Here is a 19,492-nt window from a genome sequence, read left to right as displayed (position 1 = left end):
AAAGGAAAAATACCAAAAAGAAAAAGTGGCCTCAGTTAGTTTTAATTTTAGTAAAGTTTTTAAAGAATAATTAGAGTTTTTAATTTAATTAGGATTAGATTTGATATATTGAAAATTAATATTTTAGGGCAAACTACACCATAGAAAGTTTTTGTTTTGGTCACTTAATTAAAAAAATTATAATTTGATTACTTTCGAAAGTTTTCATTTAAGTCATTAAACTATTTAATTTTTTTTTCTAAAAACATTTTGCTGGTGAACTCCAAGCAACGATTCGACGATCGATATAGTGGATCAGTACTCGTCAACGAGTGGAAGAACATACCTTAGAACCAAGTCGATCTGATGTAAGTTTCGGAGATTGGAGAAAAAAATTGTTTGAATTTTGGCTCCCAGATTTGTGACATACAAAGCTATTTTATAAAAAAAAGTTGAATTGTATAAGGAAAGGGAAAAGAGAGCTAGGTTTTGATTAGTGCAAGCAATGCGAATAAAGAAAGTCAAGTAGCATCGATTTTAATAGTTTGGTGGCTTAAATGAAAACTTTTGAATAGTTCAGTGATCAAATTGTAACTTTTTTAATCAAGTGACCAAAACGAAAATTTACCTATAATTTAGTGACTAATAGTGCAGTTTACTCATATTTTTAATGATTTAATTTTATATAGCATGATTAGATTTATGAATTTTTTAAGATTGTAGACAAATGCTAATTTTAAAATCTAAATATGTAAAAAATATTAACGGATATTAAATCGAGTAATAAGGAGTTTGTTGTCTTTTAAATAATATCTTAAGTTTTGAGTTTTGTAAATGAAAAAATAACGTAATTTATCCTTAATTTAATTCAACCCAACTTGACTTTAGATATAATCGAAGTTCAATATAGTTATTGAATTTGTTATTAATAATAAGTTTAATATCCTTTAAATCTCCTCAAATTATGCTCAAATTCTTAAATGATCTAATCAAGTCCTCAAAAAATTATTATAGTATAGATCATGTCCTTTTGTTAGCTTGGCTATATTAAATGCCTTCTTATGTTTTATTATTATTATTTAAAATATGCTCTAAATTAAGTACAAATGGATATTTAATACTTAAACTGATAATTAAATTAGACTTGTTTATGGGTTGGGACTGAAGGTCCGTCCGAAAAATGAGAGGGTTTGGATAAAAATATAGATTCAAAAAATATATTTAGACAAAAAATAAGACCCGTTTTCTAAATCAGCCGAGCTTCAGGTAAGCCTTTTTTAGCCTAGGTCTGGCCTGAATTTGCAAAAAAAAAAGAAGAAAAAATTGCTACTGTTTTTCATTGTTTTGTTATAATTTCTCTATTATATTATTATTATTATTATTTTGTTGTTATTGTTTAGATATTGTATAACCCTTATTTTATTATTAATTTTGTTACTATTTTAGAGGTATTTACTTGCTAAGTTATACTTATCTTAGTATTATTAAATATTTTTTAAATTTTTTTTCATTTATTGGAAGACTTTTATTTTAATGTTTTTAGTGTATTTTATGCATTATATTTTTTAAATTTATTTTTATATAAAAAATTATATAAAAATTTTTAATATGAGCAGGCTAGACTAGCCGAGCTTGGGTTTTAGCATTTTTATCCGAGCCAGACTTGGGTAAAATTTTATGCACATTTTCTGGCCGGGCTGAAGTCGGGCCTAAATCTTTTACTTGGCCCAGCCCATAGACAACTCTAAACTAAATTAATAAAAAAAAACTTGAGTTTTTTACAATTTTATTATTAAGATTTAAACATTAAACTTATTAAACGTAATATATATATTATAAATGATTATATAAATCACTCGGATTAACCTATAATTTGATATGGTTAACATCACACTAGTTGCACAATACAGAAGAAAGCAAAATGCATTCAGATTTAACGTTTAAGTTAGGGTTCTAATTTTGTTTCATTGATATTCGTCTCCCTAATTACAATCAACAAAAAGTGAGTAAAAACACAAATTACAACAGTAATTTTTCACAATCGTCATGGAGATCAACCAAATGGTAGTAGCTAGAAACCCATTGGCAACCACAATTTAAACCAATACCGACACTAGCAATACATAAAATAGTTTGAGTGTTTCCAAGTGACAGTTATAAATGTATGGTATTAAATCCCGTAAACCGATCCAATCGATCTGATTCGGTTAATTGATCGGTGGTCAAATTTAGTTCAGTCGAAGATCGGTTAATGATTTTTTGAAATTTTAATTATCGGTTAATTCGCTTCGAAACCGGATAATTAACCGAAATATTTGTCATTTACAATACTTATGTAGTGTTTCTAATGTGTTATTTGTTATTTTCACCTTCATTCAAAGTTTTTTAAACAATTGAATAAAAGCAAATGAACATTAGCAAAAGACAAAAATATATAAATTTTGATTAATTCGGTTAACCGAAATATTTCGGTTCGATTAATGGTGAAAATTTTTTACATTTTGAGTAATTCAATTCGGGTATTAACCGAACCGACCGTAATGAAAAAATGGGAGTAAAACCACCATTATAACTGTAATTTGTAACAATGGTTATGTTGATAAACAAAATGGTAGAAGAAAACACATTGGCAACAAACCAAAACCCGACAATTTCCGACACTAAAAATACATAAAATAATTAGAGGGATTTCCAAGTGACAGTTATAAATGTATGGTATTAAATCCCCTAAACAAAAGCCAATCCTTTATTTCACAATTAAAGCTCTCTCAATCATTTTCACCTTCTAGCAGGGATGCTATTGAATTTTTTTTTCATAATTTCTTAAATTTTTTTTATAAAAAAAACACAAAATATTGACCTAAAAATAGATAAACACCTTGTAATTCATAACCTAATTCCTAACATAGCCCAATTTCATTTTCCTCCGTCGTCGCTTCAGTTTTCCGCTGTCACCGTTGTTGATACCGTCGCGGTTTTTAGGATTGCTGTTGAAATGGCGAAGAAAGAAGAGATGAGATTAAGGAAAGCGATTACGTTTTCGTCATGCGGATCGGAGCCAGACGAATTGCGACGCATGGCATTGAAAGCGTCCAAATCATTGAAAAGCGACCGGCCTTTGTCGAGGCAATTATCGATGTGCGAGGCGTCAAGGGACATCGCGTGGGAGCGACGTCGGCAACAGATGCTTAAGCAACAGAGGGAAAGAAAGGGGATTGACGTAACCGATGGTAAAAAGTTGACAGATGAAGATCTGCATGAACTTAAAGGGTCCATCGAGCTAGGGTTCGGATTCGAAGAAGAACAAGGGCAAAAATTGTGCCAAACATTGCCGGCTTTAGATCTTTATTTTGCCGTAAATCGTCAGGTATCGTCGAGTCCGGTTTCAAGCCCTCATGGCGGAGGTCCAGCCTTTACGCCGTCATGCAATGAGTTTGAAAGCCCTAGAAGTATATTGGATTGGAAAATTTGCAACCCAGGTAATGTCTTAATGCCATTGTGTTAGAAGAAATATTCGATTCATATTTAATATATGTATCCATATCTAACACTCTCGCTCGAATAACATAGAAATGAATGTGCTCGTGTTACATACGTACCCGTATTAATAAATTTTCCAATTTTTTCAGGAGATAATCCTCAACAAGTAAAGACCAATCTAAGGCATTGGGCACAAGCTGTAGCATGTGCTGTGATGCAATCATACTGATAGTGTGGGATGCAGAGGCAAATTAAATGAAAATACACACAATAGGAAAATTGATGGCAGCATTTAACAAATTGGGTTGTCACATTAGATGTTGACATTTGGCTTCAAGGGAAAAGTTCGAGTTTGTGGGTTCAGAGATAATAGAAGAGGTTTGTCAGATGTTGAGAGTTAAATTTCGGATCGTATGGATATGGCACGTTAACAATGATTAGATGAACTAAACGAAATAAACTTCAAAGGTTTTACTCTGATTCTTTGAATGCGTTTATTTTCTTTTAGCAAACCAAAATTTGAGGCACAGTATCTGTACCAATAGAAGATTTTTTTTCCTTTTTTTTCTTCTTGCTTTTAATTCCTGTATGATTGATTGTTTCTATAATATTAACCAACATGTGTCATTTTTCAATTCCTTAGGAATGAAAGACACTATTTCATTAATGAAAACCAGATTTGTTCTGCTTGTCCAGTTTTAATTTATCTAAGCCAGTAATTGTGGCGATTATTCAAAGATTGAGCTTTATATTAGTGTCAACTAAAGATTTGAACACAAATATTTTTTCAATGACTAAGAGATCAATTTTTGTTAGAATCCGATCGATCTCTCTTAAAAGTATTGATAAATAAAATCAAAGCCTTTGAAGATTGGAATGAATCAATTGGGAATCTATTGGGCAATTTGAATTTTGCAGTCTCTAATTTGAAGAAGAATCCACACATTTACATAAAATTTTACTTCAACTTAAAACTTCAACTTTAAGATCTAAAAATTCATAAAGTCTTAACCTTTAAAAAATTATTTTCACCAAAAAGAATGAAATTTTTTTGGAATCTAGATTTGTTCATATGAACTTGTTTGCGCATGTTAATTAGATAAGTCCTACCAATTTTGAGTTCAAATCATTATGGGTTTGTACTATTCAAGTTTAAAGCTCAAGCTTTTCAACTTAGATCATTATGTGAATTTAGATTGAAATCATTTTGTATTGTTTGTTTGAATCATTTCAAGTTCGAGTAATTTCCGATTTAATTTTTTTTAGTCCAGATAAGTTTCAAGTTTAATCCATTTCAGTTCAAGTCAATTCAAGTTCAGGTAAAATGGATTTGAGTTGTTAACTTATCAAATCAGATTGGCTCGGATTTAAATTTGGGTTAATCTAGGTGAATTTTTTTTAGTCTAGATGATAGGTTTGCACTTGGATGCATAAAATGTGCATTTGTCCCCTTTTTTCTTCCGTACAAAAAGTTCATTGCCAAGCTACCCATAAATTATGAAGTTCACAGTTAGAATGTTCAAGTCATTCTCTAGGATTGAGATTAGGAAATAATTCAAGAATGATATTTAGGGTTCTGGGATACATTAAATCCAGATAAAACTCAAAAATATCTTAAATGTATTAAGAATCGACTTTTAGGGTCGTGAAGAGAGGCTATATGTGAACAAAACTCGAAAACGAAACAAAAAGGTGAAACGAACAATACATCAAAAGTTGAGTGCAGGTCGCAGGAAGTCGAAGTTAGAGAAGTCTTTGTTGGCAGCATAAGATATCTTGAGTTCCAAGAAGAAAACATAAAAGAAACTTGTTTGATTCTTTCGCAAGGATCAAACATCATCGCATCGCTAACCCTAAAACTTAATCCGCTCATATCCAAGACTTTGATAAGCCCCAAGTTCTTGCTACAGGCAGGCAGAAGATAAGTTGCAAAAATTGAACATTTGAATATGGTGATGGATAAAGTTGAACATATCGCCTTCGTTTTCTAGTTCTACAGATATAAATCAACTGAGAAATTTAGATCCATTTGTTATTATGCTTCAGAGTTCAATGGAAGATTAAACTCCGTAAAGCAGTTCTGAAAGTTTAAACCTTTCATGGTGTGAAAAACAAGCTGAATTTCCTATCACACTCTGCAATCTATCAAGAAAGTGTTGCAGATACTGAATGGTGTCTCAGTTCATGTCAGAAGTGACTTACCTCTATTGGTTGTTGAAATACCACCTCAATCCAATAATTCCGCAAACGAGAAGTCATGAAACTAAACACCTCCCACAGCTTAGGAAAAGCCGGCATCCGTATCTTGGACTAGACCATCCTCTTCAACCCTACATCATGATACAACCATTCTGAGTTTCGACAGTTGACCTCAAGATATTCTGTGCATTAGTCCGAATCACAAGTTTCCTAAGAACCTATGCTACTTGAACTCGGGTGTAATGGAAGTGTCAAATACGAATATTGTTCGTTTTTCTCTTTTCAAGTTTTTCTATGCATTTAGAGAGTCCTTGTAGGATCATATGCCCATAACAAGTAATATAGTTTCCAATGAACTAAACTGATTCATGTTGACTTCAACTAAGGCATACTTGCAGTTAGACACATACCGCTAATGCATTAATGCTTCGAGGAGATTTGAGCTCCGCTAGTCAATAACTTGTCATCCGCAAAACCAGCTCGAACTGCAGCTGTAAGGAGATTTGAACAACTACCCATTGAAGAATTTCAATTCATATAACAGATATCGATAATTAAACTAATGTATCAAGGATATACAGCAGACTAAGAACACGAAAAAGAAAAACAAATGGATCGATTTTTCAGTCGAATTAATCGAACTTTGATCATAAGTGTATATAAACATCACCACTCAATAAAAGTTTTTTTTTGTTAGCACTTTTGAGAGAGTTGAAGAAGAATCTATAGTCTGTTTTTCTACTCATTCTTCCAAGCATACAAAACCAATGAAAAGCCGAGATTTCGTGTCTTCGAATCTTGAAACCGTTGTGAGAAAGACCATTGCAACGTACTCGGATTAGTGATCGATTGGCTAATCCACAACTTCTCCTCCGATGAAGGCAATGCCTTGAACATAAAAACAGCATTCCCGACCGATGATCCGAAGAGCCAATTATGAACATCCCAATAAACTTCAACAGCCATCCCATCAACCAAAATAGTATAATTCCCTCGAAACTTCCATCGTAGCCGCTTCACTTGCATCAAACTCTTGCCGTCCACACGAATCACAAGACACGGATCATTTACCCCGATCATGTCGCATTCAATCACAAGATCATGAATCCGACCGGTATCGCAAAACTGTGCCTTAGTACCGAACACCCTTTTGCCGAAAACATGTTCCTTTTTGGCCACGAAGAGGGCATCCAAAGGAACAGGACTAGCATTAGTCTTTTTATAAGCTTCTTTTTTCATGTCACCAAGACGCAATACCATTTGTTTATTAGCAACGACACAAACATAAAACCCTTCCGACGGTTCCGGTCCGGAACTGAATTTCGCCGTCGAAAGGTCCCAAAATATGTCTAATTTACAACAATATGCTTCTAAAGACTTAGACCCTTTTCTTTTAGAGAATAACCATGGCTTTATATCAACTTTACAAAGACATTGATTTGTAGAATCATCAATACCAACACTTAAGCCTTGTCCCATTAAACTCTTGTTCCAAGTCACAGTTATTAAACAAGATCTACCTAAGATTTGACATTGATAAACACAAGTAACTATGTTTTGTCCATTTTTACTTGTGTTTGATGATGATGAATCAGCTACTTGAACCCCATTTTCACCAAAACATGATGGGAAATCCCTCATTTTTGCAACCCTAAAAAAACCGCACAATCTTAAAAAACTGAGACTTTGAAACATTAAAAACAGCAAAAAGTAACAGAAACTAAATGGGACCTAAAGCTCTTACCTTTAAATTGATAAAAGAAAAACTGTCTTGAATCTCAAAACTGCTTGTCAAGGCTTGATTTTGATATGGGGTACTGCATTTTTTTTTCTTTTTTGCAGGAAAACTCAAATACTCATCAATGGAAAATGTCTACAGCTTCAAAATTTAAAGACAAATTTAAGTAAAGTAGAAGCTTTCAATAAGGAGAGACAAGTAGACAAAAAAAAAAAGCAGAGTTCTTTCACTGTAAATTCCTCTGCTATACTGTTATCATTATCAATCATACAAAACATCAATATGCAAAATTCTATTTATTTTTTCCCTAAAGAAATGAACTTTACCTCTATAGACAATGACAGCTTGAAAAAAGAAATTTAAAAAAAAGGGAAAATTGAAGGATTTTAGAAATTGAGTAATTGCTGGAAAAAGGCTGGATTCTGAGGATTGCTGTTGAATGACAAAAGAAAGTAGAGCCAAAAGAAATTGAATAAAATGAATAAAATAGAAAAAGAAACTGTCTTTATAGGCTTAGCCACTCTTTGTGATAGTAAGGTTTTTTTGCTTTAGCTGACATGGTCACATGTTATAGTGAATACCCAAATTTTAAGCATAAAAATTGATGGGATTTGGGAGCTAGCCATGTTATTGCTGTGAGGCTAATTTTTGAAGTTTCATTGGACAGTGGGAATATAATAAAGACATATAATATTTATTGTCGGGTGGATTTTTGATAAAATTAATAGAGGAGGTTAATATTTTTCAACTTACTTATATTGATAATAATTTTAATATCAATTAAAGTAAAATTCAATTGACTTCTTATTTTGATTCATAAATTTTTTTTTATTTTTTAAATAATTGATAATTTTTTCAATTTAATTTTTAAAGTTGAGATTCCGATAAAATATGTTATGTCTATTTATAGTAATTCCGGTTAATAGATATGACAATGTTTTATGTTCTCTTTTAGATCTTTATAAATTCGGCTTTGAATACCTTTTTTTTTATAAATCGATTCAATTTGAGTTATCAATATTATTTTAAAATAAAAATATATATAATGATTTATTTGGTTCTTTAATTTTATAAAAAAATTATTTTAATCCTATTTAATTTTTCGTGTCTTTTAACTTTTAAATTTATATTATTTGTCAAATCATCCTAAAATGAATAGAAAAGTTAAGATATCTTGAATTTACTTTCAAATATATATAATATTTTTAAAATTAATTAAGTGCTAACGTGACACATTTTTTAAAAATATATTTAAAAATTATATAAAAATCTAAAAGAAGCAAATCATTATATATAAAAAAAAGTAAATAGCAAGATACTTAGATAAAATAAGTAAATAAGACACTTTTCGACATCATTACATAAAGTAAACATCAATTTTCAATGCACCGAAAGTCAATTATTAACTATTAATTACCACATTTAATGAAAAATATTACTATAAAATTATCAATTTATTATTTTACATTTAAGGAAAAAATTTATCATATAAATTTTTTAAATATTTTTTTAAATAAATTTTCTTTTTTATTTTTTTCTCATAATTATTTTTTATTACTAGAAATTTTTTTTTAAAAATCACTAAAAGATATTTTATTGATGATTAAGGTAAATATCAATTTGAAAAGGAAAGGAGGATTTTTTTTTAATTATTAAGGAAAAAAAAGGAAAGTGTTGTTCACGTGCAATTATGGCGTGTGAGAAAATATTTAAGATTTTTTAAAATTTTAAAATTTAAAATTAAAAGGTTTTTAAGGAGAATAAAGACGTGGAATTCACGTGCAGCTGTCCGTGTTTAGTTGGCGTGCGTTACAGCCCGTCGGGTCCAACCTTTTTGTTCACTTCTGCCCTATCGGGTCTTTAAAACCCGACCCGTTTCAATTTTTAGGATTTGGATAATAATAGATTTGATATTTTTGTATTTTTTTATTATTAGTGTTGAAATAAATTTTAGGGGTTAGGTATATTTTAATTAAAAAATATTTTAAATATTCAAATATTATCTAATTTTGTAAAAGATAAATCCAATCTCTACAAGTATTTGAAGTCGCATTATTTATCGTCATTCATAATTTGGATAATTGGTGTTTGCATGTATCTATCTATAATATTAAAAAAAAATTCTCAATTGAATTTGATGTCATCGAGAGATGCTCAAAGGCCAGGTTACATCGGGTACAAATCGAATCTATTAATACTATTGGAATATTTTATGTTTGTTTATACTCGATTCGACCCAAAATATGAGTTTTACATTTCATTTAAGTCCAATCATATTTATAAATAGTTAAAACAAACTGATTTTTGGCTAGTATATTTTTTTTCAAAAATAATTCTTTGATACAGTTCCGGTGAAAATTTTTAACTTCACAAATAAATTGAGATTTTGCTATGTCTTTTTAAATGTTGCAGAAATTTTAAAAAATAAACCATCTAATAATTTATTAATTAATTTGTAAAATTAAAAAACCCCACGTAATAAGGGTCTCGAACAAAGGCAAGAGGACCATATGTGCAATAATTTCATGAAGCATGGGATTCCATTATGAACCCAAAACCAGGACCTTTATATAATTAATATTATTTTAATTTATTTAGACTTTAGTCCTTTTTTATTAATTATTATTACATTTGCCATGATTAATAATTGGACCGACACATATAGCCGCAATCATCGGGCCAAAAAAAAAGTTAATCCTAACACTAATTTACATTAATAAAATAAATCATGGTACATCAAATACATTGCGATTGATTACAAGTGCCCCTTAATCTAAATTTTCTCTCTAATTTATATACTTTGTAAATTTAATCATTTTATTTAATGTAATAATGAATCATTATAGTACTAAAGTACTTATAAATAAAATATTTAACCTTTTAATATGGTTAAGGATTTGACACTTATAAAACTTGAGGCCTAAGTTTGTTTTTTTTTTATTCTCTTTATTGGATTGGGATCTAGAAATATAAATGTATTTAATGTTGAAATTTTATATTGGTTCGAATTTATATTTGTTCAGTAGATCTGTTTAAGGATCGAATTAGGTGTTTAAATTTGAAAGACTACTCGATATTTGAATAGAAATATCAAACTTCTGTAATTTAGATAATGTAAAATTTAATATATAATTCTATAATGCAAATATTAAAATATATGGTAATTTGTCTTTTTTTTCTTTAATTTGTTTATGTTTAAAGGTTTAATAAAACAATATATATATATAATTACTAAATATGAGTGAGTTTTTGGGCAAAATTTAAGGTTGATATTTTAAGTTAGACCAAGTCTAGACAAACATATACGATCTTAATACTATGCATGGGCTTGGCCCAAACTTTGCTCAACCTTATCTATGATAACTCTATTATCAAATAACCTAATTTATGATTTCAAACAAAAGAAATAACATAATAATAATTTTCTTTTATTGATAATTATATATAGTTTGTTATGAATATCTTATTAAGAAGATGTCTATCATGATCAATATAAAGTTTTAATGTACTTTAAATTCTAATAGTTATTAGAATTAGATTTCTACTTCTTTTATACTTCTTACGCCTATAAATAGAGACTCTGATGAAGCATTGTAATCTTCCATTTTGATCAATAAAGTACATTATTTATTATTTATTTTCTCCATCTCTCTCTAATTTATAACTTTGAAATCTTTAAAAAATTAGGTTAAAAGCATGATCAAGAAATGCCTATTATATCAAATGCCATTTTTTTTTACATTTTTTAATAAAAAATTGTGATTTTACCATTGAAATAGAAAAAAAAAACAAATGATTAAATTTTTAATATTTATGAATCTAAAAGATCTGATTGATTTTGTTGGTTTTTATTGGCATCATGATTTCTAAGTTTGATTTTTAGGATTTTTAATTCATTAAAATGTATAATTGTTGAGGGTCAGATACTCGGTATAAAGAAATCATATTTTTTAAAAAAATTCAAAATTCAAATAAAAATTTTATGAGTCAAAATGTAACTTTTTATATAATTTTAGAAAGATTAGAACACATTTTTATTAATTTAGAGGACTAAAATATAAATTTATCATTTATCAAATTCTATTTTTTTTGAAATTTTAAAGGGTTAAAATACAAAATTTTCATTTTAGGGGATTAAGGGATAAGACCCCTACCTACACACTCCTCTACTGATGCCACTACCTTGGTTCTCATGTACCAGTAGATAGGGAGTTGACAAGGGCCTCGGTTTCCTTAAAATGAAAATTTTTACATTTGACTCTTTAAAATTTATAAATTTAAAAATTAGTATATGATAAAAAATTACACTTTGGCTTAAAAGAATGATAAAATTTTAATTTAATCTTTTAAAATATTATAAAAATATAAACTATTAAAATTGTACAATTCATTTCAATTATTATAAATATCTTATTTTTTTTTTCTAATTTTACCTCAACTCGTAAATATCTTATTTTTTATAGGACATGAGTTTAAGTTTAATCATGCGTAACATATATATTTAATCTTCTCCGCCACTCAACGAGGCACTTCCATTTTATAAATTTATCAACTTTTCAAAAATTTGAGCGTTCAACAAATGAACCCTCAATAATAATCATTCACTTGGTTAAGTATTTGATACTTATAAGACTTGAGACTTAAGGGTGTCTTGTCTTGTTGTTGATTATGAATTTATTTTCAAAAGCATAGATGAAATTCATACTTTTTCAAACAAATATTACTTTGTTTTTCTAATATTTCCACCCTACCTGTTTTTTCCCTTTAAAATAGTAGAATAAAAATAAAAATAATTTCGTCGATTGAGTCTTAATTCGATTGGTATAAGTATTATTATCAATGCAAAAGGACATTATCTTCTTATTTATGGGTTGGGAAACTGTTACGGTCGGTTTCATATAATATAGTGGACCGATTAAACTCAATTAATTAATTGAATTGACGGATGAATCCAATTTCAACTGCATTATTTTTTTTTTACTTTTAAATTTTAGGGGCAGAAAAAAAAGAAGGATAGAGAGTGGGCATAATGAAAATGGAATGCAAAGGAATTCATGGGGGACAAAAAGAATAGAAAAGGTGCAAACAAGATAATTAAGTAGCTTTTTTTATGATCTTTTATTTTTGCCAACCTAGCCTTTGCCATTTGACACCCTTTTTCATCATTCAATCTTGCTCCTACACCTCTTTTCTTTTATCATACCTTTTGTTTTGTACCATTTTCTAAGTCAAATTTGGTTCATTAATTTTTGTCATTTATTAGAAGCAATGCTTTGATGCTTTTAAATATTCTAAGGCTTTACCAAATATGAAATTTGGTATAGAGTTACTTACGGGTGGAGTTGGATTTACTTGGAATATCATTCTTTTTCAATATGATAACTTAATTTTATCATTTAAAAGATATTAAAATATAATTAAAAACGATAATACTCATAAGTAATTGGGTGTAATGGTAAGGCACATTACTCCCATTGAGAATGTAAGTTCGAACCTTGGAGACAACATTGTTAAAAGGGATAGTCATTAACCCTAAATATAGACCGTAAAATGGACATGTATAATATCAAAAAATTAAAGTCTACAGTATAAGGAGGCCTCTCAAAAATAATAAAATTATTATATGATTTTAAAAAAATTATAAATTAATAAAACCATGAAATTATAAAAAGAAATTTCGAACTTTGATATAAAAAATATAGCACATAAAAGAACATATATCTTATATTTAAATTTAAATAAAGAATCTTAGTCAAATTAATCTAAATTGATAGATATTATTTCATTAAAAAATTTAAAAATTCCTTGTAAATATCTGTCATATATAAGAGAAAAGATTGCATGAAATGGAGACGTCACGTCATTCTATATCATTTTTTAATTATCTAATGGCGTTCCAATAATTTTTCTATCTCATTGATATATAATTTTAATAATTTTTTAACCTAAACCCTAAATTCAAACTCTAAACCTCGAACATGAACTTGAAACATTAAACCTTAAACCCCAATTCTAAATCTTAAATCTCGAACCTAATTAAATACAAATTTGTGGGGTTGTTGTAGAGTTTTGGAATTTTATATTTCTTTTATTGGGAGAAAAGAATTATCCATGGTATGATTTAACTGTTTTTGTTATCTTTATAGACAAGAAAATTATAATTCATTTGCCATCATTGTTCTAATGAAATCTGATTATCATTACACATCCAAACACTTTTCCAGCTTTTATTTATTTATTTATTTTTATTGTACCTTTTCATCCCTAAAAAATTGACAATTTAAAGGTCAAAATATTAATGTATAAAATTCAATTTAGGGCTTTATTGGGATCTTCAAATTGGACACTGGACAGGGCCTCACACAATCTCAATATCTTTTTTTTTCCTTATATTAATATTTAAATTTAAATAAAATTAATTTATAAAATAATAATTCTAATCAAATTGAATTAACTTGCTTCACACCTTCATTTCCCCTATTATAAATAATAAAAATTTTGAAGAGCAAAAATTAAAAAAAAAATTCATATAGTTTATCCACTCAAATGAATTGATTGCTTTAGGGTGGTTTTGGATGGGTGGTGCATTTACCTGCGGTTAGTGTAAAAATAGCGATGGCAGTGAGATTAGATACTGTAGCGTTAGACAAAAAGTAAGCTAAATTCACCGCACCCAATCGCCCATCCAAATTGACAAATCTTTGCCATTGATGTGGCCAGACAAATGGCACGGGCATTGGGTGAGACTTTTAGACCCGAGCTTGGTTCCGTCCAAATATATAAAAAATTATTTTTTATTTTTTTGCTAATTTTTTTTCTTTTCACTATTTTGCTACTATTTCACAATATGTTACTTCTATTTTTTTAAATTTTTTTAATGTATTATATTTTTATAAAAAATTATATACAAAAAATTAATACAGACGAGCTGAACCCGATAACATTTTTATCCAGACTAAGCCCAAACCTAACTAATGGGCCTAAATTTTTTGTTGAGCCCAATCTGACCCGACCAAAGAACATGTCTACTTAGTTCAAACAAAGACAAAATTGAGAGGTCCTTTTCATTAATTAATCCTAATAATTATCTTATTTTATAGCATTAATGATAATCATTCATATAGTTAATTACTTCCTTAACAAAATCTATTCTTCATATAAACAAGTCTTAATCAAATTAGGAATTTAATTCAAATAGTTTAGGCAATTATTATAATTAAAATATTGACCTCTAACTAATTCAAAATTAGGTTCTACATTTAAAACTGTGAGTTTATAAATTTATACATCCATGTCAAAAAGCTTAACTAATTTTTTGGATTTATTTTCAAGGACTCAAATGAAATGAGACAATTCCACTGATTTAACCTTCAATTTTAAACTTTAATCTCATTATAGGTTATTATCATATATGTTATTTTTTGATATAATGTTTAGAACTACCTATAGTCCCCTCGCCAACCTTTAGAAATATAATGAATTTCAACACACTCGAAACATCCTCCTATTTTGAAATATACCCTCTATAAATCTCTTTATATGGTAACAAAATCAATTTATTAGAGAACCTTCTTATGCTAAATTCCCAATACCCTATTATTATTTACAAACAACTAATTAGTACCTATGTAGTTGTAAAATTTTAAAGAGGCCTCAAAAGAGGGTAGTCTTCAAGTAATTCCCGCTCCGATAACGTGTCATTCTCGTTCTGGGGCGTCCATAAGATCTCGACCGCCTGAATTACAATTGAAGATATATCAGCATTTCCAACATCGTAATTGAGACATCTGTGCTCACAAGTTACTTGAGCCAAACTCGAAAGAAACTCAATTTTGGCTCAGTTATTGTCTAGTTGAGCACAAACTTTCAAGTGAGATAAATTCGAGTATCTTAATGCTTGAAGCCTAACTGTGCAACCTTGAGAAATTCAGTTTTACCTCGAATAAGCTTGTTTTAAAAGTAAAACTCGATTGAGATCATATCCAACTTCAAGCCTTGAGATTCAAGTCAAGCACAAACTCGAACTTCTTAGGATTTGAGCTAGGCTCATTAATCCACTACTAAGCATATAAACAATATTGACACGTAATTATTTATGGATAAATCGATTCTTACCAGTATTTTGCTTGTTGGAATGGATGCAAGCTTTTGCAAGGCCACTGCTAAGTCACCACTTCCTTTGATGAGGGGCAATTTATGCACTCCTTCGGCAGCCACCAAAATTGTTATCTGACATTATAGAAATCGGATGTGAGTTGAATTACTTCTACCAAAAACTTAAAACCGAAAGATCTTTTCATATGTTTTTCGTTCTGTAGTTTATGCATCTTGAATAACAGGTTTGTAATATAGACAATACGAATGCTGAAGTACCTTATACCTTAATTGCAGTGCTAATTAATTAGTATTCCTAATGAAGCCATCTATGTCTCTTTGTACTGTATGTTGCTCGACTCTTTAGGTCTCCTAAAATGCCAGTATTTGACACGTATTTGGACATGGGTATGGGGTATCATTCTCCAAATATATGAAAGAAGAAACTTGGAAAAAGTTGCCTGTGACGGAAACATACCATATCCAACACTTACAAGTCCAAGTAAGCACATAAAACAAAATGATGTCATCAACACAATACGTTTGCAGTAGCTTTAACGCAAGGAATTAGGCCTTACCACTATGTACTCGTTGTTAAATACACTAGCTTTCTGAAATGTTGTACTTAGCCTTCTAATATTGCTCACATTCACTAGAGTCTCCTCATCAAATTTACCACGTTCTTCGATCGAGAGTTGATTGAAGCGTTTCTCACCATTGTCCATGCTCTGTTTCACATCCACCTGTAGAATATACCTCATATAATCATCCCAATTTGTTAGATAATCAAACATATTCTCTCCATCTCTCTCACTCTCTCTCTCTCTCTCTCTCTTTTTTCTTTCGAATTAGTAAAGGTATATACGTGAGACACATTCAACTCTTTTTGCCAGGACACATTTATCACTCGGATCTGAATCCGAGTAAATCCCTACTCTTACATTCCAGTTAACAAAGCATGCTGAAGAGTTTCAACCTATAACCTACCAACTTAATAAATTTTCAATGCCTAGGAAGCTATGACGGCTTATATTTTGTTGAGAATTATGGGCGGGCAAAAAAGAAATATTAATATCTATTGTAAAGCATGTGACTATCGTTGAACATTTTTCCTAGAATCAAAAGGTCAGAAAAAGCGTAGTCACAAGCTACATTCATTCACTGAAAGAGACAAAACTAACCATTTCAGAAAGGGTAAACTTACAGATGAATAACCCGAGATGCAATAATCAGGATGGCGAAGCAAAGCTAACGAGGTCTCTACAAAAAACCGAAGGCACATTAAAAAACTTCCTCGGTACACATAATCTATCTAACAGACATCTGACTTTGCATGTTTAAGAAATTAGTGGAACATAAACTTGCCAGGTACCTTATAAATCTACAAGTATTGCTAAAGAAAAACAGAATGAAGAAGGATCACAGGCTCACACTTACAGAAAAATAAAACAAAGCAATGCAATGAATGGCATCAATGTCCATCCCAATCTAAATAAATTACTAAAGGGGGGACAAAGTCTATACCTCTTATTGCTTGTAATTGTACATCAACTATTTCATTAGATATCATACATTTGTTATTTTCTAAGCTGATTTCAGAACAACAAGCAATCATACCTGTGCTATAGAGCTATAAGGCTCATACGTTGCCTCTTAAGTTATTATCTTTCTTTTGTGATTAGGGTTGATCTAAGTTACTCCGATTCTTTGCTTTTCTTGAAGTATCCATGACCCATGCAAATGTTTGCCGTATATCCGCACATGGCATTGGCTATGGGGATATGTTCTTCCAAAGATCCTTCAAATAAATGAAAAACCTTCGGAAAAAAATTGAACATTTCTCTTATGAGACAAATACTAGTTGTATCTGACACATACACTGAAGTCTGTGTTACACAAGGATTGGTGATGGGAGATAAGTGTCAAGGGATTTGATTGCTACAATGATCACAAGGGAAGAGCATTTTCATTCGTTGCCATTCATAATGTGCGTATCATGCAAAACATCTACCAGTTAATCCCATATATCACTTAAAATGCTTTATCTGTAACCAATTTTAGAGAGCATTACCTGTTAATACAAAGCCTAGCCCCTCAGATGTAGAAGTATCGGCAACTTCAGCAATCCGATTCAGATCCCTTTGAAGAGATCGTCCCGTACCCAACAACCCAACCTAAAAGCGGAAAAAAAAATGGTGAGACTGCAAATCCATAAATCACTAATTATGATGGTAATCAGCACAACTTCATGTCCATCTCATTTTCTTGTCTAACTCATACCTTCTTGATTATTCTCATAAAATCAAGTCTCAAACTTGATAAAAGAAGCAATTCATATTAGCAGAATCTAAGTCTAAAGGCTCGCCCAAAATTCACATTTGAGTAATATTCGTAATTAGCCAGTGTCGGTTGATCTCCAATCCATGACATGTTTCACCAGCTCTTTATTTTTCTTGAAATACTTGAATCCGATACCCATGTCCACATATATGAACATGACTACCAAGATACAACCCTCCAAGTACACAAAAAAATTTAGAAAAAACAGAACATATTCATGTTGGACACATTTTTGTACCATGCTCAAACTTAAATCCGAGCAACATAGCTTCATATAATCAAAGAAGAAACTCAATTAGCATTTTCTGAATCTAAAGACTCAAACCAAAATCCACATATAAGCAACACTCCTATATGTTGCTTCACATCCAAGCTATGCAATTTCCATTCCTAATTTTCCACATGTTGACCAATCTTGTATTTATGATATATATATATATATAAACCCGCAACAGAAAAGAAACACTCACTTGAAGCTTAAGAACACTGGTCCTTTCAATATCAGTAAGCACGCCACTTTCGGACCTATCCGAAAGAAACCCGGAAACCAAAACAAACGCAAAAAACCCAATCATAATCAACATAAAACCCGACCCAGCACCAACTCCGACCCCAACAGCAGTCCCAACATAAAACCCACCGCCGCCGCCAAACGAAGCCGGCGCATAATAAGGAACGGAATAAGAAGAAAAACTCGACCCTCCATTACTAGGCACTGAATAACTCCTCGAAGAAAAAGACCTCCCTCCCATCCTCCCACCAGAAGCAGCTAATGCTGTGCTATTAGGATCATACATTAACAACAAACCCAATAAAATCGCGGCTATAACAGGCCTTTTCAAGGCCTTTAAAGCTTTCAAAACCGTTTCAGCAATGATCTCAAATGGGGTTTTAGTTTTATCATCTGGGGTGAAATTAAAATGGTTGGTATTGAAATTCGAGCTCGTTAAATGGTTTCTCTTGGAGAAGAAACATCTGAGGTTAAACTTAGCAAAGTCTTGGCTTTGAAAAGTGAAGTTCCCGGTGAATTTAGTGAAGCGAGGGGGGGTAGGGAGGTGTAAACGAAGAGGAAGACATTGTTTTAGCTTTAAAGGGTCGGTTTGAAGCAAAGATGATGTAGTTGCCGCCATTGGAGATATTTGTGAGACAAATGTTATTATTATTGTTTTTTTGGTTTAGAATTGAAGGAAGAAAAATCTGAGTGATGCTGAAATTAGAGGGGGCGTGGGGGGGGGGGGGATATTCTTTGTGGCCAGAAAACTGGAGACGGTTTTATTTTATAAACCTTATCTTAAATTTTTAGTTTATTTTTTATTAAAATTAAAATTTTACGTAAAATATGCAATAAGTCCTTATACTTTTTGGGAACTTAGAATTTAGTTTCTTTACTTTTATTTTTACTTTTCAAATTTTGAAGTTCAGTTCTAACTATTGTTAAACTTTTTTTGTTAAATTAAGATTCATTACAACGTCATTTTTTAATTACATGGCTATTAAGTAAGTTTTTTTTTATTTCAAAATATCACACCAATAAATTTAACAAAAAGATTTAACAATGTTAAAACTTGGATCAAAATTTTAAAATCTAAAATGAACTAAATTCTTAAAAATAAAAATATAGAGACTAAATCTCAAATTTTTTAAAAGTATATAGACTTGAGT

At 30.2% G+C, this 19,492-nt stretch overlaps 3 protein-coding genes across 6 annotated transcripts; 1 reads left to right on the top strand and 2 right to left on the bottom strand.

Annotated features, from left to right (window-relative positions):
- Positions 1 to 2,974: 2,974 nt before the first annotated feature.
- On the top strand, positions 2,975 to 4,813 carry LOC107937888 (uncharacterized). Its single transcript, XM_016870879.2, has 2 exons — positions 2,975 to 3,458; positions 3,609 to 4,813. Exons 1-2 carry the CDS (start codon positions 2,975 to 2,977, stop codon positions 3,686 to 3,688), a joined length of 564 nt encoding a protein of 187 aa, XP_016726368.1. The 3' UTR covers positions 3,689 to 4,813.
- A 1,363-nt stretch (positions 4,814 to 6,176) lies between these two features.
- LOC107937896 (uncharacterized) lies at positions 6,177 to 7,940 on the bottom strand. Of its 2 annotated transcripts, XM_041104988.1 has the most exons (3): positions 7,723 to 7,940; positions 7,403 to 7,537; positions 6,177 to 7,309 (listed from the first exon to the last, which is right to left on the bottom strand). In XM_041104988.1, exon 3 carries the CDS (start codon positions 7,297 to 7,299, stop codon positions 6,397 to 6,399), a length of 903 nt encoding a protein of 300 aa, XP_040960922.1. In that variant the 5' UTR covers positions 7,300 to 7,309; positions 7,403 to 7,537; positions 7,723 to 7,940; the 3' UTR covers positions 6,177 to 6,396. The 2 variants fall into 2 exon arrangements, with proteins under 2 accessions (XP_040960922.1, XP_016726376.2); XM_016870887.2 differs by having other exon boundaries at positions 6,177 to 7,537; positions 7,723 to 7,914.
- Positions 7,941 to 14,903: 6,963 nt separating this feature from the next.
- LOC107937890 (uncharacterized) lies at positions 14,904 to 19,098 on the bottom strand. Of its 3 annotated transcripts, none has more exons than XM_016870880.2 (6): positions 18,301 to 19,098; positions 17,562 to 17,664; positions 16,695 to 16,750; positions 16,069 to 16,233; positions 15,512 to 15,625; positions 14,904 to 15,131 (listed from the first exon to the last, which is right to left on the bottom strand). In XM_016870880.2, the coding sequence occupies exons 1-6, from the start codon at positions 18,958 to 18,960 to the stop codon at positions 15,039 to 15,041; spliced, it is 1,191 nt and encodes a 396-aa protein (XP_016726369.2). In that variant the 5' UTR covers positions 18,961 to 19,098; the 3' UTR covers positions 14,904 to 15,038. The 3 variants fall into 3 exon arrangements, 2 of the variants coding, with proteins under 2 accessions (XP_016726369.2, XP_040960921.1); XR_005920802.1 differs by lacking the exon at positions 14,904 to 15,131 and adding an exon at positions 15,770 to 15,951 and having other exon boundaries at positions 15,548 to 15,625; positions 18,301 to 19,059; XM_041104987.1 differs by lacking the exon at positions 14,904 to 15,131 and adding an exon at positions 15,777 to 15,951 and having other exon boundaries at positions 15,548 to 15,625; positions 18,301 to 19,059.
- Between the last annotated feature and the right edge of the window lie 394 nt (positions 19,099 to 19,492).

This window comes from Gossypium hirsutum, chromosome D11 (genome assembly GCF_007990345.1).
Source record: "Gossypium hirsutum isolate 1008001.06 chromosome D11, Gossypium_hirsutum_v2.1, whole genome shotgun sequence".
In the NCBI taxonomy this organism is placed as follows: domain Eukaryota; kingdom Viridiplantae; phylum Streptophyta; class Magnoliopsida; order Malvales; family Malvaceae; genus Gossypium; species Gossypium hirsutum.
Note: the sequence above shows the minus strand (reverse complement) of the source record. Positions and strands in the feature narration are given on the sequence as shown.